Below are 26907 nucleotides of genomic sequence, written 5' to 3'. Positions count from 1 at the left end.
CATAACAATTATAAATATTTATGTACCCAACACAGGAGCACCTCAATACATAAGGCAAATGCTAACAGCCATAAAAAGGAGAAATTAATGGTAACACAATAATAGTGGGGGACTTGAACACCAAACTTACACCAATAGACAGATCATCCAGACAGAAAATAAATATGGAAACACAAGCTTTAAATGACACAACAGACCAGAGAGACTTAATTGATATTTTTAGGATGTTCTACCCAAAAGCGAAAGAATACACTTTCTTTCAAGTGCACATGGAAGGTTCTCCAGAACAGATCACATTTTGGGTCACAAATCAAACCTTGGAAAATTTAAGAAAACTGAAGTTGTATCAAGCATCTTTTCCGACCACAATGCTATGAGATTAGAAATCAATTACAGGAAAAAAACAGTAAAAAACACAAATACGTGGACACTAAACAGTGCGCTGCTAAATAACCAAGGGATCACTGAAGAAGTCAAAGAGGAAATCAAAAAATACCTGGAAACAAATGACAACGAAAAAATGACAATCCAAAACCTATCGGATGCAGCAAAGGCAGTTCGAAGAGGGAAGTTCATAGCAATTCAAGCTCAAGTCAAGAAACAAGAAAAATCTCAAATAAACAATCTAACCTTACACTTAAAGCAACCAGAAAAAGAACAAAGAAAATCCAAAATGAGTAGAAGGAAAGAAATCATAAAGATCAGAGCAGAAATAAATGAAATAGAAACAAAGAAAACAATAGCAAACATCAATGAAACTAAATCTGGTTCTTTGAGAAGATAAACAAAATTGATAAACCATTAGCCAGACTCATCAAGAAAAGGGAGAATACTTAAATCAATAGAATTAGAAATGAAAAAGGAGAGATTACAACTGACACCACGGAAGTAAAAAGATCGTAAGAGACTACTACAAGCAATTATATGCCAAAAAAATGGACAATCTGAAAGAAATGGACAAATTCTTGGAAAAGTACAACCTTCCAAGATTGAACCAGTAAGAATTAGAAAATATAACCAGACCAATCACAGGTAATGAAATTGAAACTGCAGTTAAAAATCTTTCAACAAATAAAAGTCCAGGACCACATGGCTTCACAGGCAAATTCTATCAAACATTTAGAGAAGAGCTAACACCTATCCTTCTCAAACTCTTCCAAAAAAATGCAGAGGGAGGAACACTCCCAAACTCATTCTAAGAGGCAACCATCACCCTGATACCAAAACCAGACAAAGATATCACAAAAAAAGAAAATTATAGACCAATATCACTGATGAACTTAGATGCAAAAATCCTCAACAAAATACTAGCAAACAGAATCCAACAACACATTAAAAGGATCATACACCATGATCAAATGGGGTTTATCCCAGGAATGCAAGGATTCTTGAATATACTCAAATCAATCAATGTGATACACCATATTAACAAACTGAAGGATAAAAACCATATGATCATCTCAATAGATGCAGAAAAAGCTTTTGACAAAATTCAACACCCATTTATGATAAAAACTCTCCAGAAAGTGGGCATAGAGGGAACCTACCTCGACATAATAAAAGCCATATACAACAAACCCACAGCAAACATAATTCTCAATGGTGAAAAACTGAAAGCATTTTCTCTAAGATCAGGAACAAGACAAGGATGTCCACTCTCGCCACTATTATTCAACACAGTATTGGAAGTCATAGCCACAGCAATTAGACAAGAAAAAGAAATAAAAGGAATACGAATTGGAAAAGAAGAAGTAAAACTGTCACTGTTTGCAGATGACATGACACTATACATAGAAAATCCTAAAGATGCCACCAGAAAACTACTAGAACTAATCAATGAATTTGGTAAGGTTGCAGGATACAAAATTAATGCACAGAAATCTCTTGCATTCCTATACACTAACAACGAAATATCAGAAAGAGAAATTAAGAAAACAATCCCATTACAATCACAACAAAAAGAATAAAATACCTAGGAATAAACCTACCTAAGGAGACAAAGACCTGTACTCATAAAATTATAAAACACTGATGAAAGAAATCAAAGATAACATAAACAGATGGAGAGATATACCATGCCCCTGGATTGGAAGAATCAATATTGTGTAAAGGACTATACTACCCAAAGCAATCTATAGATTCAGTGCAATTCCTATCAAATTACCAATGGCATTTCTCACAGAATTAGAACAAGAAATTTTACAATTTGTATGGAAACACAAAAAGACCCTGAATAGCCAAAGCAATCTTGAAAATGAAAAACAAAGCTGGAGGAATCAGGCTCCCAGACTTCAGACTATACTACAAAGCTACAGTAATCAAGACAGTATGGTACTGGCACAAAAACAGAAATATAGATCAATGGAACAAGACAGAAAGCCCAGAGATAAACCCACGCACATATGGTCACCTTATCTTTGACAAAGGAGGCAAGAATATACAATGGAGCAAAGACAGCCTCTTTAATAAGTGGTGCTGGGAAAACTGGACAGCTACATGTAAAAGAATGAAATCAGAATACTTCCTAACACCATACACAAAAAGAAACTCAAAATGGATTAAAGACCTAAATCTAAGGCCAGACACTATCAAACTCTTAGAGGAAAACATAGGCAGAACACTCTATGCCATAAATCACAGCAAGATCCTTTCTGACCCACCTCCTAGAGTAAGGGAAATAAAAACAAAAATAAACAAATGACCTAATGAAACTTAAAAGCTTTTGCACAGCAAAGGAAACCACAAACAAGATGAAAAGACAACCCTCAGAATGGGAGAAAATATTTGCAAATGAAGCAACTGACAAAGGATTAACCTCCAAGATATACAAGCAGCTCATGCAGCTCAATGTCACAAAAACAAACAACCCAGTCCAAAAATGGGCAGAAGACCTAAATAGACATTTCTCCAAAGAAGATATACAGATTGCCAACAAACACATGAAAGGATGCTCAACATCACTAATCCTTAGAGAAATGCAAATCAAAACTACAATGAGGTATCACCTACACCAGTCAGAATGGCCATCATCAAAAAATGTACAAACAATAAATGCTGGAGAGGGTGTGGAGAAAAGGGAACCCTCTTGCACTGTTGGTGGGAATGTAAATTCATAGAGCCACTACGGAGAAAAGTACGGAGGTTCCTTAAAAAAGTAAAAATAGATCTACCATATGACCCAGCAATCCCACTACTGGGCATATACCCTAAGAAAACCATAATTCAAAAAGATACATGTACCACAATGTTCATTTCAGCACTATTTACAATAGCCAGGATATGGAAGCAATCTAAATGTCCATCAATAGACGACTGGATAAAGAAGATGTGGCTCATATATAAAGTGGAATATTACTCAGCCATAAAAACGAACCAAGTTGAGTTATTTGTAGTGAGGTGGATGGACCTAAAATCTGTCATACAGAGTGAAGTAAGTCAGAAAGAGAAAAACAAATACCGTATGCTAACGTATATGTATAGAAGTTTAAAAAGCAGTACTGATGAACCTAGTGGCAGGGCAGGAATAAAGATGCAGACGTAGAGAACAGACTTGAGGGCACGGGGGGGAAGGGGAAGCTGGGATGAAGTGAGAGAGTAGCATTGACGTATATACACTACCAAATGTAAAATGGATGGCTAGCGGGAAGCTGCTGCCTAGCACAAGGAGATCAGCTCGGTGCTTTGTAACGACCTAGGGGGATGGGATATGGAGGGTGGGAGGAAGGCTCAAGAGTGAGGGGATATGGGGATATATGTATACATATAGCTGATTCACTTTGTTGTACAGCAGAAACTAACACAACATTGTAAAGCATTTATACTCCAATAAAGATGTGAAAAAAAAATGGGCAAAGGATCTGAATAGATATTTCTGCAAAGCAGATATACAAATGGCCAATATGCACATGAAATGATGTTCAACATCACTAATCATTAGGGAAATGCAAAAAAAAAAACCCTACAATGAGATACCCCCTCACATCCATTAGGGTGGCTGCTATAACAAATAAAGCAGAAAAATAACAAGTGTTGTAAAGGATGTGGAGAAACTGGAACACTTGTGTAGTATGGATGGGAATATAAATTGTATAGCCACTGTGGAAAACAGTATGGTGGTCCTCCAAAAAAATAAAAATAGAAGAATTCTGGCATGGATGGTGGTGATGGTAGCACAACATTATGAATGTATTTTATACCACTGAACTGTACACTTTAAAATTGTTTGGATGGCAAATTTTATGTTATGTGTACATTACCACAGTAAAAAAAAATGAAAGAAAGGGGAAAGAAAGAGAAAAAAAAAGAAATTGGAGAAAAAAGAAAGCTACTACTGCTCTCATTAGAAACTTTTAGGATATCAAAATAAGTAAATAGTTTCAGGTTTTATACAGTTGTTTTACTTTCAAAGCAAGTTACTCAGTATGTTTTAAAACAAACAGTCTTCGGACAGATAGAAGTGTAAAAATACAAGCATTAGGCTAAGACCAGAATTATTAAACCTATCAACCAGCCAGGGAATGGCTGACATATAAAATATAATTATCCTGAATTTCACCAAATATTCCCCCAAATCAATGAATACTTCACTAATCAAATTCTCATAAAAGCTAAAATTGAAGTCCAAATATTTCACTATCATCTTAAAAGAAAATTAATTTAACATTACTTTAACATTACTTTATGTTTGTCAATGTGTCTTTCAATTTTTGAATGTGCATATTTCAGACTTTAGCAACAAAACTACTGCATCAAATTCGTCTTTAACCAACAACCTCCAGTGGAATTTAATGTAACCATATAGGAGATACCCTTTTTATGACAACATAAGACTCTTTTGGAAGAAGGGAAACAAGGAAGGAAATATGGAAAATGCTTTTAAGTGAAATATTTATGAACTGCACAAGAAAAGTGTTCAAAAATTGTCTTGAGAGTTTTAATACATACCAGGCTCCAATTTGATAATTTTTACTGCAGCCAGCTCTCCCGTATGTATATTTCTGGCCTAAAATAAAAATGAAAGTAAAACTTTAAAAAAGTCTGTCAACTATATAAAAATTACTTGGTACTATGTTAATTAGTTGCTTATCAATCAGGCTTTTAACAAAACTGAAAAACAAAATCTTTATTTCCAGTGAAATGAGTATACTCATTTTCTCAATAAAGAAAATATAGAAAAAATACACACACACACACACAAAATTCTCTTTAATCTCACCACTAAAAAACAACTACTGTTTAAAATTTTGGTGTCCTTCCTCCAAGTCTTTCCTTATATTTACTTAATTAAAAAAATACTCATGGTTTTTATATATTTTATAAATACAGTCATAGGTCATTAAAGGAAAATAAAAAACCAAATCATCTGTATCTTACTACCTAGAGAAAAAAAGTTAACGCTTAGTGTACGTATTTCCTTTTTTGCCCTGTGTATGTGTGCTCAAGTGTGTACGTGTTATAGAAGATGTGCCATCACAGTCTTCGACAACATGATGTGCAATGCTGCCTGATTTTCCACTGATGGTATATATAATTTATTTAACTTACCTGCTATTAGGAATTAATTTATCTGTTATTAGGATTTTAATATTATTTTGGAATTATAGAGAGATATATATATATTTCATAGCTTTATATCTATCCACAGCCTTGATTATTTCCTTCAAATAAATTCCTAGAAGAGAAACTACTTACCACTTAAGAAAATATCATGGATAGACTTAGTATATAATTAATGCTTCAATGATTATCACTGCAAATATTTTAGCACATATCAAAGTTTATCAGTAAGGCAACCTATAAACATAATTGTTAAGTTAAAAAGTATGTGGATTTAAAATGGACATATTGCCATACTGCTCTGAAAAAAATTATGGGGATTCATACTCTCACCAACCTTAGATGTTAAATCTACGTCTGCTAAGTTGTACTATAGGTACAGATTTTTATTTTATTTTTTTAAAATTATGTACTTTCTCAGTACTCTACATAATTTTAAATGTCTATATAATAGTTCATATAACCATTTTCCCTTACTGTTAGATATTAAGGATGTTATACATAGTCTTTTCATTATTTAAGACTATTTCTTTCAAATGGATTCTAAGGTATGAGATTACTAGGTCAAGGGTATAAATATGAACATTTAAGGCCATCAACACATACTGCCAAAATAGTCTAAAAGCACTGTGACATAATATTGTCAACGTTAATATGAGTGCTCATTTTCATTACACCCAGTGTGGCACGCTCTATGTGGAAATGCTATTTAATAATCTACAACATTTTTCATTTTAGTATATTAGATTTGAATATGAATTTTCACACTTGGCATAAATAAGGAGCATATGATAAAACAGAAAAGAATGACAAAGAATGTAGGGAAGAGAGCCTCAGAAGGGATATTTTTAGAAATGACATATAGAGGGTGAGAAAAATAATAGAATGGGGGAGACGGATGCAGAGGGAAAGTCACAAACAGAAAGGTAGAAGAAAAAAGGATTTTTTCTACAGCAGCAGTCTCAAATATTTTCTGATGAGAAGTTCATATTTTCCCCATCTATTGCGGTAAATAGGGTAAGGAGGAGTCTCAGGAAGAGAAAACAAACAATTTAACTCCCCCCATCCATGGTTACCCTTCCCCCAACTGCAAACGCATTTAAAGAAATGGGAAAAGGTCAGCCAGAAGCCTCACACCATTCCTACCCTCTCCTCTTCCTTGCCTGTGACAAAAGAATCGTCTCAGGTCTTTTCCCCATTCCTAAGATCTTTCAGCATTTTACATCCATACAGTGGAGTATTATTCAGTGATAAAAAGAAATGAGCCATCAAGCCATGAAAAGATATGGAAGAACCGTAAATGCATACTGCTAAGTGAAAGAAACCGGTCTGAAAAAGCTACATATTATATGAGTCCAACTATATGACATTCTGGGAAAGGCAAAACCATAGAAAGAGTAAAAACAACAATGGTTGCCAGGGGTCTGGGTGAAGAGTGATGAACAGGTGAAGTACAGGGAATTTTTAGGATGGTGAAACTATTCTCATATGAAACTGTAATGGATACACGTCATTAGGTATCTGTCAAAATCCATAAAACTGTACAACACAAAGAGTGAACCTTCACGTAAACTATGAACTATAATAATATATCAATACTGGTTCAATAATTGTAAAAATATACCACACTTAATGCAAGATGTTAATAAAAGGGGAAACTGCATAGGTGGGTGGTGGGTGAGGTGTGGATGAATGTAACTCTATGTATCTGCTCAACTAATCTGTAAATATAAAACTATACTAAAATTAAATCTATTAATTATTTTTAAAAGAATACACATAAAATTAAATTTTAAGTATACTGATACTTTCAGACATATTAAGTCAACTTTTATGATTAGAATCAACACGAATATGTTGTATTTCAATTTAACAGAACCAAAATGACGCAAGAACCAAGGACACCTTTTTTTAGAGATTCTGAGGGACTCGGGAAGGAACAGATCACTGGAAGATTTGAACAATCACAGAACCACATAAAATAAATATGGTATTTTAAAATTCAGCTACACCATGCATAAGCCAAAATATACTATATGCCGTTACAGAAATTAAAAAAAAAGAATATAAGCTATAACTCCCACTGACAGAGTAAACACTTAAGTGTCAGTCTCCATTTTGAAGACATATTTCTGTTCTCTCCAAATGAAGAACCGATGGGCAAATGTTCATACTCTGTAATTTTCCAGCTGGATTTTTAAAACAGAAAGCAGTACCAGGCTCTTTTATAATGAAAGGCAAAGAGGCTTTCAGAAAAAAAGATCTAAACAGAGACTTCACAGATTCAATTTACTAAAGAGATCTTTCAGAAATTTAACTATACAATTTCACACTATAATCCAGTGGAGTCATACGCAATACTAGTTTTTGAAACCCAACATTTCCTTTCAACAAATTAAGTGTGATATTCTCAAGTATTTTTTTTAACTTTAACACACAAGAATTTAAAGATCCTACACTGTGTTTATAAAAGGAACTAACAGAAATACCACAGCACCTCTACAAAAAGATCTAAATATATTTCTGATTCCTATTTATTTTAGTAGGTTATTGCTATACACTAATATTTAGACTTAAGGGTATACCGAACACCTAGAAGTCCAATAAAATATTTTACTATAGTTTATCTCTTATTTAATTCTTTATTAATAAGGAATTAAAATTATTAGGTGGAAAAAGATAAATAATAAATGGGATCAATGTCACTATAAAATCCATAAAAGAGCCTTTCCACTTAAATTAAGTTTCTATTCTCATTGCCAAGGTGTTTCCCTTATCTCTTAATATTTCCAAGTCAATTTACTACCGGAGACGTATTTTTACTCAAACTCTCCTGTCTGGATTTTTAATTCATAGTAAAAAGTTAAATTTCCACTTGCACCAAGAAAAAACAATTAAAGATGTTTATCTTCCTAACTTATCCATTTCTATTTCAACAATATTATGCAGTTGCCAGTTTTATAAGCCATGAACTTTCCAACATGCTGTAAAATTTTTAATGTGACTAAAAAATAATTAAAAGAAAAGTCTTGAGTTATCAACAAAGAATAGAAAGATATGATTTAAGGCACAGTACCTCTCAGTGGTGAGGAAGCTGGAAGATAATTTCTTTTAACAGGGGTAAAAAATGTAACTGGCAAGTATTGACAGTCATCTAAAAGTTATAGCAACCAAGACGGTCACCATGAAGATAAATGAGATCAGCTCTTATATTCCACTTCACTGTTCTTCACATTAGGCCCCTCATCCTATCCCCAGGTAACTTCCTTCCAGCATTTCTTAGGGTCACAAAACTTTTCCATGAAGCCAACTGGGGGCATCAATTTCAAATATACACCTTTCCTCCAAAAATATTCTTTAATATAACAATAGAGAATCCAGATATCTCAATATTTAACAAGCTATCTCTTGTGGCTAGTGACTACTTCTCAGAGTCAAAAGTATGCATCCCAGACTTAAGAATATGAACTACGATACAAAAGTAGTAACACAGCATCTGTAAAGTTTGAAGAAAGCCAAGTAGCTGGTTTGCCCACAAAAGAAGTAAGCAGTCAATTATGTCATAGGTTGTAAAACCTCTATATCTGATTCTTTATGGAACATTGTTTTTGACAGGTTCATTCAATCAACAAATATTACTGAACACTGAATACCAAATATTATTATTTAACAAATATGTGCCAGGCACTGATATTGATACTGGGTATATAACGAAACAAAACAGTGCTGTCTTTAGGAAGCTTTTTATCAGTTGGTGAGACAGAGAAGTGAATAGTAAATACAACAAAGTGTGACAAATCTCTCAAAGGTGATACAAGACAACACAGGAGGGTTCTGAGCCAAGTCAAAGCTGGTTGCAGAAAGCTTCCAGGAAAAAGTAAATCTAAACATGGATATTATGAGAGACTTTCTTGGGAAGAGTGGGTTGGGGTAAGGGATTATAACAGAATTCCAGGCAAAGGTGTAAAGATAGGGGAAAACATGGTCATTTCAAAGTAGTAAAATTATCTTGTATTAAGGGAAACATAAGAGTGTAAAGAGACGATGGTGAGAGACAACATTCCTTTGAAGCTCAGGAAAGACTGTATCACCCACTATCCTATTGTAGCCATCATCTACTAACTTCTTGGTCACCCCTTCTTGTTCACTCAGGACATTATGGTTCCTGGCTCACAGTCTTCCTCTCCACCCCTCTTCTTGGTACCATTCTTAGAGACTTCAACATCCAGATCTACTCTCTGACTTTTCAATCCTTAGCCTCCTATCCGAATCTTGACTTCAAACATCGTAATTCCTGATCATGACTTCCTACCCTTTCAGCTCATTTACTCTAGTCTTCCCATTCCAGTGATCTTTCCACCTCATCAATCCAGTGCATTCCCATATGACTACCAATTACATCTCTCAATTCCTCACATCTTCCCTTAACTGTCAGGGTTCCATGGTGCACCACTCTATTTATAATCACTCCCTTACAAACAACCTTAACTTCCTTCTCCTCTTATCCTCTGTCATACTAGCGTAGCAAAATCCTAATCTGATTAAACTTGATTATCCACTAATTCCATACTGATATTGAATAGCTAAATGATACTGGGGAAAAATGTATAAAATCAGACTAACTGGTGTTATTTTCAAATCATAACACAAACCTCAAACTACAAACTACAACTTCTCCATTAGGTTTGATTTTCTACTCTTCAAAAAGAATATTTTATACCTCTCTCTTAAAGCCTTCAATAATGCCTAAGCCTCTGTTTACTCACTCCTCTGTTACCTATCCTAACACAGAATTTCACCTTTTCTTTACCTAACACTGTCCTATGTAGTCCTATGGCTTTAACAACCATCTCCAGGATAAATCTCTCCTCACCCAGCTCCATACTCCTAAATCCATGGAAACCTGACAGGCATGTCAACCCTAACATGCCTAACACATAACACTCAGTTTTCTCTGCTCCATAAACCCACTCATCCTCACATCTTGCCAATCTAAATAAAATTTACTGCAGCCAGCCAGTTGCTCAAGTACAAAACCCAAGGTCATTCTTCATTTCTTTCCTTCACATTCTTCACATCTGATATCTCAGCAAATAGTGATGGCTTAAAAATATAAAGCAAATCCATTAACTTTCCTCTATCTTCTCTGCTATGCTCTAGTCCAGCATGTCTCCATTAGGAATTAGCAAACTAATGTGAATGCAAAGGAATAGCAAGTCTAGGATAACCCCTAGTTTCTAGATTGTACAAGTGAATACACACTGTGATTCCATTCACTAAGATGACAGACACAGTAAGATGGACACATTTTATGGGTGGAGGGGAAGGACAGTGAAGGAACATAGATAAGGGGCTCAGATTTGAACATATTTAAAATTTAGGTTCCTATGGAAAACTAACTGGAGATATCCGGTAAGCCACTTAATAGCTCCTGAAGCTCAAGAGCTAACATGGATTGGAGACAGATAGGGCATCATCAATATTATTGAATCCAGGCCAGTAGATGACATAACCTAGGAGGAGTATGTAGAGTTAGAAGAAAAGAGATCCAAGAGCAGAATCCTAGAATATTACCCACATTTAAGGGATAGGGGAAAAAACTCTCCACAACAGATCACATGCCAGACCACAAAACAAATTTCAATAAACTTAAGAAGAAGGTAATCATAGCAAGCATCTTTTCCAACCACAATGATATGAGGCTAGAAATCAACTACAAGAAAAAAAAAAAACTGCAAAAAATACAAACACGTGGAGGCTAAACAATATGCTACTAACCAACGAATGGGTCACTGAAGAAACCAAAGAGGAAATCAAAAAATAACTGGAGACAAATGAAAATGGAAACACAATCATCCAAAATCTATGGGATGCAGCAAAAGCAGTTCTAAAAGGAAAGTTTATAGAAATACAAGTGTACCTCGGGAAATGAGAAAAATCTCAAATAAACATCTAACCATACACCTAAAGGAACTAGAAATAGAAGAACAAACAAAACCAAAAGTCAGTAGAAAAGAAATAATAAAAATGAGAGCAGAAATAAACGAAATAGGACATTTTTAAAAATGGGAAAGATCAATAAAACTAAGAACTGGTTCTTTGAAAAGATGAAGAAAACTGATAAATCTTTAGCCAGACTCATCAAGAAAAAAAGAAAGAAGACCTGAATAAAATCAGAAATGAAAGAGAACTTACAGCTGACATCACATATATCAAAGGATCATAAGAGAATATTACAAACAATTATATGCCAATAAAATGGACAACCCAGAAGAAATGTACAAATTCCTAGAAACATACAAACTCTCAGGACTGAATCAGGAAGAAACAGAAAATATGAACAGATCAATTACCAGTAATGAAATTACATCAGTAAAAAAATTTTTTTTCCAACAAACAAAATTCCAGGACCAGACATCTTAAAAAGTAATTCTACCAAACATTTAAAGAAGAGTTAACACTTATCCTTCTCAAATTACTCCAAAAAATGGAAGAAGAAGGAAAACTTCCAAACTGATTCTAGGAGGTCAGCATCACCCTGATACCAAAACCAAAGACACTACAAAAAAAGAAAATTAAACAACAGTATCACTGAACATAGATGCAAAAATCCTCAACAAAATATGAGCAAATTGAATTTAACAATACATTAAAAGGATTATACATTATGATCAAGTGATATTTATCCCAGGGATGTAAGGATGGTTCAAAAGCTGCAAATCAATCAATGTGATACACCACATTAACAAACTGAAGAATAAAAATCATATCATCATCTTGAGAGATGCACAAAAAGCGTTTGACAAAGTTCAACATTCATTTATAATAAAGACTCTCAACAAAGTGGGTATAAAGGGAACATACCTCAACACAATAAAAACCATATATGACAAATCTACAGTCAACATCATACTTAACAGTGGAAAGCTGAAAGCATTTCCTGTAAGAGCAAGAACAAGACAAGGATGTCCACTCTCACCACTTATATTCAACACAGTTTTGGAAGTCCTAACCACAGCAATTAGAGAAGAAAAATAAATAAAAGGAATCCAAACTGGAATAAGTAAAACTGTCAGTGTTTGTAGATGACATTATATTATATAGAGAGAAAATCTTTAAGATACCACAAAAAAACTATTAAAACTAATAAATGAATTTAGTAAAACTGCAAGATAAAAATTAATATATTATTGTAGCTTTATAGTATAGTTTGAAATCAGGGAGCATGATACCTTTAGTTTTGTTTTTCTTCTTCAACATTGTTTTGAAACCTATTGTGTCTCTATACACTAGTAATTAACTATCAGAAAGAGAAATTAAGAAAACAATCCCATTTACAATTGCATCAAGAAGAATAAAATACTTAGGAATAAATCTAACCAAGTTGGTAAAAGACTTGTACTAGGAAAATTCTAAGACACTGATGAAAGAAACTGCAGACAACACGAACAAAGGGAAAGATATGTCATGTTCATGAATTAGAATAATTAATATTATTAAAATGACCATACTACCGGTGGCAATCTACAGATTCAATGCAATCCCTGTCAAAATACCAATGGCATTTTTCACAGAACTAGAACAAATAATTCTGAAATTTATATGGAAACACAAAACATTCCAGATAACCAAAACAATCTTGAAAAAGTAGAACAAAGCTGGAGGTATCACACTCCCTGATTTATTTATACTATAAAGCTACAGTAATCAAAATGGTATGGTACTGGCACATAGGTCAATGGAACAGAATAGAGAGCCCAGAAATATCCACACTTATACGGTCAATTAATCTATGGCAAAGGAGGCAAGAATATATAATGGGGAAAAGACAGTCTCTTCAAAATATGGTGCTTGGAAAACTGGAGAGCTACATGCAAAAGAATCAAACTAGACTACTTTCTCACACCATATACATATACCTTAAACTCAAAATGGATTAAAGACTTAAATGTAAGACTTGAAACCATAAAACTGAGGAAAACACAAGCAGTACACTATTTGACATTGGTCTTAGCAATATTTTTTTGAATGTCTCCTCAAGTAAGGGAAAAACGAAAATAAAAAAACTGGACTACATCAAACTAAGAAGCTTTTGCACAGCAAAGGAAACTACCAACAAACAAAAATGCTGCCTATTGAATGGGAGAAGATATGTGCAAACATAATATCCCATAAGGGGTTAATATTCAAAATACATAAACGGCTCATACAACTCAACATCAAAAAAAAAACCAAAAAACCAGATTAAAAAATGGGCAGAGGACTTGAACTGACACTTTTCAAAAGAAGACATACAGAGAGCCAACATACATACGAAAAAATGCTCAATACCACTAATCAGAGAAATGTTAATCAAAACCACAATGTCACAGCTATCAGAATGGTTATCACCAAAAAGACAAACAAACAAATAAAAAGTGTTGGCAAGGATGTGGAGAAAAGGGAACCCTCATGCACTCTTGGTGGGATGTAAACTGGTGCAGCCACTATGGAAAACATTATGAAGGTTCCTCAAAAATTCAAAAATAGAACTGCCATATGATCCAGCACTATCACTTCTGGGCATGTATGTGAAGATAACAAAAATACAGATTCAAAAAGATACGTGTGTGCCACTATTCACTGCAGATTTATTTACCATAGCCAAGATATGAAAGCAACCCAAGTGGAGATACACACACACACACACACACACACACACACACACAAAGGAATATTACTTAGCCATAAAAAATGAAATCTTGCCATTTGTGACAATGTGGATAACCTCGTGGGTATTATGCTAAGTGAAATAAGTCAGACAAACACTGTATGATTTCACTTGTATGTGGAATCTAAAGAACAAAATAAACAAAACAAAACAGAAACAGATCAAAGAACAAACCGGTGGTTGCCAGAGGGGAGGGGGATGAAGGATGAGTAAAATAAGTGAGGGAGATTAAGAGGTACAAACTTCCAGTCACAAAATAAATAAGTCACAGTGATGTAATATACAGCATAGGGAATAGAGTCAATAACAGTGTGTAATAAATTTGTATAGTGACAGATGGTAACTAGACTTACTGCTGTCATCATTTTGTAATGTATAAAAATATCAAATCACTCTGTTGTAATCTGAAACTAATATAATACTGTAAGTCAACTACACCTCAATAAAAATTTAAAAAATAGGTAGGTAGGTAGGTAGATAAGAAGGAGGGAAGGAAGGAAGGAAGGAAGGGAGGGAGGGAGGGAGGGAGGGAGGAAGGGAGGAAGGGAGGAAGGAAACAGACAAAACTAAAACTACAACTACTCTAGAGATACTGTTCTATTAGAATCTCAGTTTGGAGGAAATTTTGGAAATGATCTAACTCAATCTTTTTTCTAAAAAAGCAATTTTCTTCTTCTTAGTTTATGGAGGTCATTTGATCAATCTCATACATTCATTTTGTAGGATAAATTTAGTTGTATAAAGACTTTTTATGATAAGCAAAATCTACTCTCCTATAATTTCTCCTCAATGGTCCCAGTTTTGGTCTATGAGATAAAGTTGATTGAGTCTATTCCTCCTATGACAAATTTCAGATATCTAAATTCATTGATTTATTCAGTAAGTATGTACTGATTTATTCAGTAAGTATGTACTGATTTATTCAGTAAGTATGTATTGCCATTCCTATGGCAGTTAGGGGGCCTAGTTCTAATTTTAACTCTGCTCAGACAGAAACATAAAAGCTCCCTTCTATCTATGGATGAAACATGCTAACTTCTTCAACATGCTACATACAGATTCCAGACCCTTACCACCATTCTGATTACTATGTGTTTTGACTATGTGCTCAAAGTCTGATGTCCAACAAAAATGATAGTAGTTAAAATATTAGATTCATTACAGAAGTCATGTTATAAGTGACTTTTCTTTCTTCAAATTTCTATAAAGTTATGATATTTTTAAAATTTAAAAATAAATGTTGAAAGTGTTATATTCAAAACACAATGCAGTACTTTATCCTGTGGTAAGAGTAAAGTGCTTCATTTTACTTCTATTATAAATCTTTTTGGGAAAAAGGGAGGTCATAAACACATATTATATACTATATAAATTATGTAAATTTCAAGGAAACCACTTCCAATAAGATTATCAAATTTATGTCAACAAGATATAATAAGGGGGGAGCCACACATAGCATATCCTCCACATGAAAATTTAATATAAAGATTAGTCATTCATTATTTTTTCATTTACTCAGCATCCCTTATGCATCAGGTACTTCAGGTATGAGGGTAGTACTGGTGGGGTGACAGCAAAGAATTAAAGATTTATCTGCCTTGTTTGAGTTTCAATGGGACAGATTTTAGATCCAAACAGGAAAGTTTTCTATAGCGCTTAAAAAGGAACCAACTGCTTCTAGTACATCATTATTTAAATAAGTTAAATGACCCTTTGTCAAGGATAGGGTAGGGGACACATGTACTGTGTAAGAGGTCCCTGCCAGCTCCCAAATTCCTTAATTTTTGTGAGGCAAGTTATTTCCAAGCTACCTTCCAGATCTAGACAGGTGCTCCCTCTCCCACAGAAGGAGGCTGTACTGCAGGGTTTGCCCCACTACCAGGCAGACATATTCAGAGTCTAAGGCCTGCCTGTTAGGGTGACCCCAAATCTGTCCAGATGACTTATATCTCAGGACACACTAAAGCCTTAGTATGTTAGGATACTTACTTGTCTTTGAAAAGAATTTTTCTAATCCTCTCCTAATACAGATTGATTTTATTAAAGGGAGCATTCCTTCTAGAGGATTACTTAAATTGTAATTATCTGGAGGCCTTCATGGCAAAGCAAAGGGAGAAAAGGGCTTGAGTTAAGATTAAAAGAGGTAGGGAAAAAACAAACATGAAAACGTAAGTGTAAAATAAGGTAACAGAAATACATTACATTACATTATTAATAATAAAAAAAGAGGTAGGAAATATGTAAACTCTCAATCACTGCTGGTGGGTGCAACTATTGAGGGGAATAATAGGTCAAATTCACTAAAACTTTAGCCAGAAGGACTCCCCCAGGATTGGCATCTCTTGCCACATGTGCAGCCACATTTTCATGCAGTGTGAAATTAACAACGTGGATAAAAATCTCAACACAAGGAAAAAAAGAAAATTTAATTCTAGAAATTTACTTAAAGAAATAATTAGATATGTGAAAAGAATTTGTTCAAGGATACGGATCACAGCATGCTTATAATAAGGAAATACTGGAGATAATCTGCTTGTTCAACAATAATGAATTAAATTCATTATTGTACAATGATACAAGGAAATAATACACAAATATTAAATGTGTATATCTACTCACATGAAAAGTTGTTTGTGACATACTGTTAAATGAGAAAAGTACCTTATCAAATATATATGCTATATAATATACTACATATAGTATGCTTAAATATATGCTTATATAATATATATTATGATCTATGTATGTGTCCTTAATATGACTTTTTAAAAGTCTTGAAAGATATACAAAAATGTTCATCTTTCGGTAAAAGAGGTACATGTAATTTTTCATTTACTCCTACATCCAAGTTTTCGAAAATAAACACATATTACTTAAAATGTATTTTTTGAAAAGAAGGTAGGAAAGAAGGCTATCTATTCTGAGGCGAGGACGAGAGAGGCAAATAGGAAGGCAAGTCCTACCCATGGATCTACAGAAAGAAAAGGAAATTATTCCTGGAAAAAAAACATTATAGGGGACCCAAGCATCTCCACTATTACAATTAGGAACTAAAAAGCTTAAAATGCAAAAGTTGTTAATAATTTATTGCAACTTATGTCTATTAAAATATACTGTCATGCCCACATTGGATCCTTCCGGATATTGATAAGAGGTAGGTTTAAAAAAGAAGGACAAAAAGGCACAGGGCACCTAGAAAAGAGGGTGCATGTATGTGAGGGGTAACACGTTGGTTCACAAGACATCCTTCTCAGGCTGTGACAAATTAGACATAGGCAAACAGAAGTAACCAGCTAATGCTACAGAAGGTAGGCTATTCTACTGCCTGAAAGAATTAGCATTTTGTTTATTTTAACTTAGAACAGCATTACCAAATCTAGTCTATGGGACTCAGTTATCTTAGGTAACAATAAGTCTGAAGTTCCAACAAAATGAGCACAAGAGAAGGCACATCAGGAAGGGTGTCTAACAACCAAGAAAAAAAACAGTTTCTCTTTTTACTTATTAACATTGTAGGGTGGCTATGAGCTACTGATAAGTTCATCTCCACAGTAAAAGCAAGTCAAGCCTGGGCTCCAATTTGGAAGTTTTAAGGGTAAGAGTAACGACCAGGTGGGTAACCAGGAAATAGTACTTCTGAGAGTTGGTGCTAAGACCTGAAGCTTATATGCATATTCAAATCAATCCAAAAAATCCCTCACCTCTCAGCAGAGGGGTAAGGCTGCCAAGTCTCATTTGACCATCTGCCCATAATTTGCTTAGAGCTTATTATGTGCTAGACAATGTGTTAAGGGCTATGTATACAGCAATGAATTTAAAGATGTAGTCCCGAGGCAGTTTGGTATAGTGGAAAGAACAGAGATCATAGAGTCAGAAGATCTGGATTCACGTCCTCACAGTGCCACCTACTATCTGTAAGATCTAGAGCAAATATCATACAACTTATGATACAACATAATATACATACAACATACAACTTATGATACAAGCAAATATCATACAACTTCTTCTTGGGTAAACTAGAGATGATAATGCATCTGTACCACCTACCTCATAGGATTATTGTGAGAAACAAGTAATATACTGATTATGAAAGAGCTAAACAAACATTAGTCACTCATTCATTTTAATCCAATTTCATTTTTATAAAAATGTTAGAAGGTGGGGGCCTATATGATTCATGGGCCCAAACACCTCCGAGGATAGACTGGTCTATCAGCCTGGCTTCCCACATCATCTTCTCAAAATCTCAGTGGGAGATTATGACATTTAACAGACATAGAGTTACACTAGACATAAATTCATTTTGCCTTTTTCAAAGAGTTATCTACACTCTCTAACTTAAATAGTACTTCACATAATTGAAAAGCAATAGCCTTCTACTAACATTCAAATATGTACAAATACTCAAAATAGTCCAATGCAGCCAAGAGAAAGTGCCTGCTCCAATTTATCTGATCTAGGACTAAGTTTTCAAATTGAAAACAAAGCTCTGAAAACACAAGTATCACTTGTTTATAAGTTAATAAGTATCACATGTTTCTCTTCCTGTGTATTTGGTCTGAAACCACAATTTTAAGCTAAGAGTGAAACTTTTATAAATTCTGAAAGGAAAACTAGAATAAGAAATCTAAGTCCATCTGCATTCTATCCCATTGTCTTCATCAAGAACAGTGGAAATGATGGTTAAAGTGAAAATACTGAACCTATGAAAATAAAAAGAATACTAGATACATTATAAGCCTAAGGCAGAGGTTGTATCTAAAAGTCAATTTTGGAACTAGAATTTATATACCTGCACCAGTGATGGCACTGTTTTATGTCTATTTTCACAACGTTGAAAGTATTTAAGACTTTTACAGTTTTCACAACATTTCTATGAAAGTAGAAAGGCGTTTTTAAATTATTTGCCTCTAACCATGATCCAGAGCTTCACATCCACCATCAGAACCATGGTCTTTTTCCAGGCAGTCATAACATAAGCCTACTTCTAAGCAGTAAGAAAAATAAATACAAAATAAGAGTTTAACCAGATGATTTGCAAAACGGTAAACATCCATAACAGAACACTTCATCCTAATAAAACATGTTTTACTTTCATAGTAACCTTTCACAATATTTAACATAATATCTAATTAAATAACTTTTAATAAGATATCGACTAGCTTAATAAAAAGCATAATTTTAAATAAGATTCTTATTTCCCGCTGTTAACCTATTTTTGCAAGTTATTCACTCTCTCTCACCCTAACATGACAACCCAACAGTCTCTTATGTCAGATTACCAGGACACAGAAAGGATAGTATGTTCACACAAACTGTGTTAGAATCCAAAAAAAAACAAAGAAGAAGAAGAAGAAGTGGGTGATGTTTTGATATCAAATGTCAGAGAAAGTACAAGCAGAATATACATCCATCCTCTATCACCTTCACATTTGGGGCCATTAGGCATGTCTATTTTATTAGCATTTAAAGATTAGAGAACACGAGTGGGGAAAGATATAGTAGAAGCAGCTACATATCCTTTGTTTGCAAAATCATGCTATTAAAAAATGACATAGAGGGACCTCCCTGGTGGTCCAGTGGTAAAGAATCTGCCTTACAATGCAGGGGACATGGGTTCGATTCCTGGTGAGGGAACTAAGATCCCACATGCCGCGGGGCAACTAAGCCCACGTGCCACAACTATTGAGCCCACGCACCTCAACTAGAGAGCCTGTGTGCTGCAAACCACAGAGCCCATGCACTCTGGAGTCCATGCGCCACAACTAGAGAGAGAAAACCCGGATGCCACAACCAGAGAGAAACCCACGTGCTGCAACAAAAATATCCCGTGTGCAGCAACGAAGATTCCACATGCCACAACAAAGACCTGACACAGCCGTAAATAAATAAATAAAATTTTTAAAAAATTACATAGAAATGGGTAACTTACATACAACTGCTGAACTTAATTTAAATCACAATGACTTATACCCCTGCACAAGCCAATGAGATGCAATGGTGGCAATGACTGTGTCTCAGTTCTAATTTCTAACCCTAAGCTTACAATTTAGCTGTAGAGATAGGTTCAGGTGATTCAGTAAGAGAGAGAGATAGTTAAGACTTCCTCTGGTTACCCAGATATCCACTTGGCCAACTCCTTAGTCTCTGCGCAAATCTAACCTTCTCAATGTGGCCTACCCTGTCCATCCCAATATAATTCCTCAACCTGCCTTCCCCATCCCACCCTGGCAATCCTGAACCCCTTAACTTGTTCAGTGTTTTCTTCTTTCCACATCTTTAATCACCTTCTAACATATCATACAACTTATTTATTATATTTATTGTTTGAGGGCAAGAATCTTTGTCTACATCGTTCACTGGTGTATTCCAAGACCCCAGAACAGTGTCTGGCACATCAGAGGCTCTCTATAAATACTGGTTGAATCTTAAATACTCCTTTCTACCCTGTCATTCCCCGGCTGCATTCCAGTTCCCCATTCATCAATGTGCCTCATCCTAACCATACCCATAGGGGAAAAACGGGGGCTGGAAATCAATGGAGGCTCTATTTCAGAGAAGGAGAGAGGGAAAGAGGGAGGAAAAAGAAAAGGAGGGAAGGAGGTTTTAAATTTATCCCCTACCTTGGTCCCCAACAATTCCACCCTAAATTTTTACATTTAATCTTCCTAAATTTTCAATTCCTCCCAAATTCTGTCTTGATTGCCTTCTCTGTGAAATTCCTTCTCTAAACTCAGCAGTTCTCCTGGTCAATTGAGTGATAAAACAATTTTAAGGAATAATAACTGAAAAAATATAATCAGACTCAATGGAAGAAAAAAAAACAGAAACAGTGGAAAAAACATCTGTGTGTCTCATTTCTTTTTCCCTTCATAGCTAAGCTGCTTTAAAAAGTGGTCTACATTTCTCCTATTTCCTTACTGACCATTCACACCTCAACTCTTCTGCTCTTAATGAACCCTTTCAACTCCTTACTTAAATGACCACTATGTTGCTCACTCCTTCAAAACATTTTTATTGAGCACTTATTATATGCCAGGCACTATGCTAGGCTAGCTGATTCAGTGGTAAACACAAGTCCCTGGTCTTGCAGTTTGAGCAGAGAAGGAAGACTGACAGCAACAATGATGAGTGACAAATGGTAAGTATTATGTAAGAAGTCAAACAGCAGACAGATATGACCTTATCTAAAGGACAGAAAAGGCCTCACTGAAAATGCAATGTTTATAAAGAGAAATGCAAACAGAAGACAGATGAAAGACAAGAGGAAGACTGTTCTAGTTAAAGGAGATAGTACCTGCAGAAACCTGAAGGACAAGAGTAGAGTGCATATAAAGAACCGAAGGAAATTCTGTATGGTTAGTCTCAGGACAGGCAGGGCCTTAAAAGCCATATCATTCTAAGACTTTATTCTATGGACAAGGAGAATAAAAGGGAATGACACAAAACCTCAGATTTATATTTTTTGGAAGATGAAAACATTTGCCTTACTAGAGTGGGAGGAAACAAGAATGAACACAGGTGATGATAGAGAGGAGTTCTTGAAACTTGATTTCTATGGAAAGAACTTCGTCATAACATTTTGTTTCTTCTCAGACACCTTCAATACATTATTTTCTTCTGCCACTACTCTAAGACTACTGCCTTTACTCAGCTCTCCTACAAATGTACTCTCCTGGGTGACCTCACCTATAGTACACAGGTACCACCCCATAAAGTGACAATGACTCCCAAACCTGTATCCCCAGTCCAGCTCTAAGGCCAGAGGTGAATTTCCTACCATACACTGGACATAACCACCTATACACTGTCATACATCCAAAACCAAACACAAGATCCAGACCCCACAAATTTGGTAGTTCCTAATTCTGTTGATGGCACCAATAAATGTAGTCACCCAAGGCAGAAATTCTAAATGCCACTGACTACCTGTTTGTCCCTCACTCATCACCAGGTAAATTTGATCATCTAAATCTATCACTTCCTTTCATCCCTATACTTCCAGAAACTTTGTCTAATCCAGCCTCTACACCATGAGAGAGTCCCTCCTAAAGTCTTTCTTCAGTTTACAGGAAGAAGTCCAAATTCTTTGCTATGACATACAAGGTCCATTATCTGGTCCTTTTCTGCCAGAAAATAGCTTTTGTTTGCCATCTATGGAATCCCTGCCAGATTTGGTCACACCAAACTTGGAAAGCAGATGCAGATCCCTCAAGACTCACTATGGTTTCTCAAGCCACCAGGTATTTGCACACCCTATTCCCACAGCCTAAAATTTCTTTCCTGTCTTGTCCACCTGGAAATCACCCTGCACTCTTTTAAAATCCAGTCAATGTCCCCTTCGCTTTTAATCTTCCCTGGTTCACATCATAGTTCTCTCTCCTTTCCTCCCTTCCCTAGTCCCCACAAAAAACAAAGTTGGGCATATCTTCCACTTCACTTCTATTCTGGCACTTACCAAATTATGACTGTTTACATGTCTGTTTTCCTGACTACATTATATGTTCCTATATGTTGATAGTGTACTTTCTCTTTCTCGTGTTTGCATCCCCATACCCTACCATACAGTTGGCACTCAATAAGTATTTCTTGAATAAATGAACGTTTACAGAAGTGTTGTGATGTAACAAGCTTTGTCTCTATACAATGGGATCCTGGGGTAAGCTTTAAAGTATCAAAAGCTGTTCCAGAATTGTGACTTCTGGCTTGGGGAAGAGAGAGGGAGGGCATATATAAAAAGGGGATTCATTACAGTGGACCCAGTTCATCCAGCACCCAGAGAACCCACAGAAGTGATATGACGGTGTGACACAGATTTCTACACAAATTATAACATTTAAAATTGCAAAAATTAAAAATTGAAAACAAATATGAAACTCATAACGATTAACTAAATGAGAGTTTGTTCAAAGGATCCTTTAAAAATGGTATTTTTGAAGACTATTTAAAGACCGGGAAAATGATGGCCATTCCAATCAAGTAGAAAAAAGAGATACATCATGCTCCCAATTTTATAAAAGCCATGTTTAAATATACTGGTTTAAAAACATTTAGGAAAAAAGCCTGAAATAAACTATATTAAATTATTAACAGTACTCATCTCTGGTAATTTTCTACAACTAATATCATTCAATAAATATTTATTGAGCATCTATCTGTCTGCTACTGTACAGTGAAAAGCAGGAGACATCTGTTCCTGTCCTCCTGGAGCTAAACATGTCACACTTTTATAATCAGTCGGAAAAAGCAATACAGGTTAGAAAAAAATACATGAGATTGCCCACTCTAAATTTATAACCCACAAAAAATAAAAAAAAGATTACTAAAACTTCTCTGGAATCTAGATTGCGGACAATTTTGATCTAAATATTTGGATAAAGACCACCCAAATGGCTTGTACTGTTAATTGTGAACTGTATCATGATACTACAATAGTCCAGATCACTATGGACAGAAGGTAGGAGAGGCACTAAATCTCCAGGCTTCCTCTTCCTGTTAGAAGATTTAAAAATTAATGATAATTATAAATAAAATTTGCTCAGTTGAAATTTAATCCTTCAGTTTCCACCACATTTCTTTTCTCTTTTGTGTTTCTTTCCCCTCCACTATTTCCTGCTTTCACCCTCAATGATTTACCCTATTTATCTAAAAGAAGCTTTATAGTATTCTTTTTTCAACCAGGGAATAGCCAGTTTAAGATTGAGCTCTCCCCTCTTGAGGAGTCTCAGGAAAGACAGGCGCTTCAAAGGGGATCTGTGTTTTTGAAAAACATAAAAATAATTCACAAAAAATCTCAAAGCTGTGGTACTTTTAAAGCTCCAGCTCCATAAGATAAAAAAAGAAGTAGGGATAATATCTGACTAGAACAGCAACTAATTTACCTGCATTATTCTTCACTGTAATTATTTTGCTAGTTTACATCACAGATTGAAATTCTTCTAAAACTTCCTAGGATTTTCAGCTCATCCTAAACACAGTGATGAATAACAAAATTACTCTAAGTGCTCTGAGTTAAAAACTTCAGCACTACAGTTTGAATGTTACAGGTTTTAGGCATATTAAGGAGTAAATATAAACTGATAAAATTCTATAGGACTCGAATGCTGAAAATGGATATGCTATGAAATAGTTTTCCAGAAATATTTTTCCTGGAGGACTCAAATAATTGAAATTTGTAATAAAAATACATATACAGGATATCATAATAGGCATTACAGGAATATATAGAGTATTAAATGCTAACTTAGTGTTGTATATGCCCAGTAAGTATAAAGTATAAAGTATATGCCCAGAGAATTAGGGGACAGAAAGACTGATAGCCATTCATTCATTCATTCATTCATTCCTCAAATGTTCAGAAAGTACTTACTCTGTGCCAGGCATAATTCTAGGAACTATTAGAGATAGAGCAGTGAATAAAAGAGATAAAATTCCTGCCCTCAGAGAGTAGGTTAGTGGATTGAGATAGATAATAAACAAGAAAAAATAAGTAAAAAGGTGGGATGAATTGGGAGATTAGGTTTGACATACATACACTACCATGTGTAAAATAGACAGCTAGTGGGAACCTGCCATATAGCACAGGGAGCTCAGCTTGGTGCTCTGTGATGACCTAGATGGGTGGGATGGGGGGGGGAGGGAGGTCCAAGAGGGAGGGGATATATGTATACATATAGCTGATTCACTTCATTGTACAGCAGAAACTAACACAACATTGTAAAGCAATTGTACTCCAATAAAATTTTTAAAAAATGACATTAGATGGTGATAAGTGCAAAGAAAAAAGAAGTAGGAAAAAAAGACTGAGAGGATATAAAAGCAAGGAGGGAAGGGAGCAAGCCATGTGGCTGTCTGAGGAAAAACATTCTGAGCAGAAGCAATAGCCAGAACAAAGGCCCAAAGGTAGGGAAGATGGCAACACTGGCCTGCTTGCTCTTCCTTATGTTTAAGGAAGAGCAAGCAGGCCAGTGTTGCTAGAAGAGAGTGAAGCAGGGTGAAGAGTAATAAATGAGGTTGGAGAGATAAGGGGGAGGGGCTGGGGCCTCCTGGAGGCTTTGAGTAAGGTAGGCTATAACAGTTGGAAATGGGGGTGGGAGGTGATGCCAGGTAATTAGAACAAAGGAAAACAAAGACAAGGAACCAGGGTTTTGAGGATATTTAGGAATTAGAGGCTGGCTTGGTGCGGAATGAGTATACACATAAAGTGAGGGAGCATGAATGTGAGGGAAGGGGATCATTTGGGGGGAGGGTGTTTGAAAGTGGTGTATGATAAATATTGTCTTGATCCTCTGTTTAGGAGCTGTTGAAGAGAGAGATAGGGCAGGGAGGTACCAGGGTAAAAGGCAAGCATTAGCTGTTCCTTTAATATAACCCTTTGCTTTCCCTGGCAAGGACAAAATCCTGCTCCAGATAGTTGCTTTAGTTGTTATATTTATAAAGAAAAAAGGTGAAGGCCTTGGGATTTTTGTGGGGAAACCATTTTAAATTTTCTTGTAGTAGGGAGGAGAGAAAATATACAAGAATTGGAATTCAGATTATTGTATTATGAACATGAACTGAATTGATGATTACCAATTGTATGACTAACATGAACTAGTGTAATACATAGTGAATCATAAGATGGAGGTGACTAAAAAGTGGGACTGAGAAGGCAAAAAGGAATTTCAATTTTTTAAAAAGCATTCCACAAAATGGCTAATCCATGAATAACAATTAAGAGTTAACTACCCCTAATTCTACATAAAGAAGAGGATTCTATTATAATTATCTACTTTGAATTAAAATTATTCACAAGGCAAAAGCTGGAACCTTCCTCCCAATTCAACATCCCATACAGAACAGTACCTAGTACAGAAGATTCAAATGCTTGTTTAAAGAATAAAAAGCCTACCCATTACATTTCATCTCAATAGAATCAAACAGTGGTAGAACTGTCATAACACAACCTCAAATTGTTAGTATTAATAGGGAGGATATTAAACAAAAACAGAAAGGTTAGGAAAAAGGGATGTTTTTTCTTCCATATTACCATATTACCTGTAAAAAACAACATACCCTAAAGGCTTCTCCTGGTTAATTACCCGTATGACACAAGGCCATTTCAGGTATATGCAGGAGTGCTGTTTGGAATAATGGGATACCTAACATGATTAAATCCAATAAACAAAGCTGTTCCAAATCAAAGGAAATGCCCCTTGATATAGCCATGTGAGTTGCATTAGTGCTCCCTTTTTGGAACAGAGAACAAAAAGCATAAGGCAATCTAAAACAATCTTTCCTCTTCATCCTTCAAGAACTCAGTGGATTTAGGGAACTGGGTTTGCTTCTCTATGATGTTTTTTTAAATCTCAAATTAAGAGTAACTCATCCTCATCATTTGTCTCAAATAAAACAAACGAGTATAATAAAAATACAGCAGCTCTTAACCACTCTTGGTCACGGTATGTTATAAATCCCAAAGAGAGGAACTGCTAAAGTAGAAAAAGAATCATCAACCAGATACAAATAATGAAACTTCTGCCGGGAACAGAATCGTTCTTCATAGGGTAATGTTTGTGCACAAGTCACTCTGACCCAGTATTAGACTGCTTACAGATAAAATTGAGAGACAGGGTTTCATAGGACTTTTTAAACCAAGA

The 26907-nt window shown here is 35.2% G+C and overlaps 1 protein-coding gene across 3 annotated transcripts in view; it reads right to left on the bottom strand.

Annotated features, from left to right (window-relative positions):
• Nucleotides 1-26907, bottom strand: part of MAP4K5 (mitogen-activated protein kinase kinase kinase kinase 5) — a 143480-nt gene that overhangs the window by 115545 nt on the left and 1028 nt on the right. For all 3 annotated transcript variants that reach the window (XM_068545603.1, XM_068545588.1, XM_068545597.1), the window contains exon 3: nucleotides 4945-5002. In XM_068545603.1, coding sequence (XP_068401704.1) covers nucleotides 4945-5002 — 58 coding nt within the window. The remainder of the gene's footprint in view (nucleotides 1-4944; nucleotides 5003-26907) is intronic.

This window comes from Eschrichtius robustus, chromosome 1 (genome assembly GCF_028021215.1).
Source record: "Eschrichtius robustus isolate mEscRob2 chromosome 1, mEscRob2.pri, whole genome shotgun sequence".
NCBI lineage: Eukaryota > Metazoa > Chordata > Mammalia > Artiodactyla > Eschrichtiidae > Eschrichtius > Eschrichtius robustus.
Note: the sequence above shows the minus strand (reverse complement) of the source record. Positions and strands in the feature narration are given on the sequence as shown.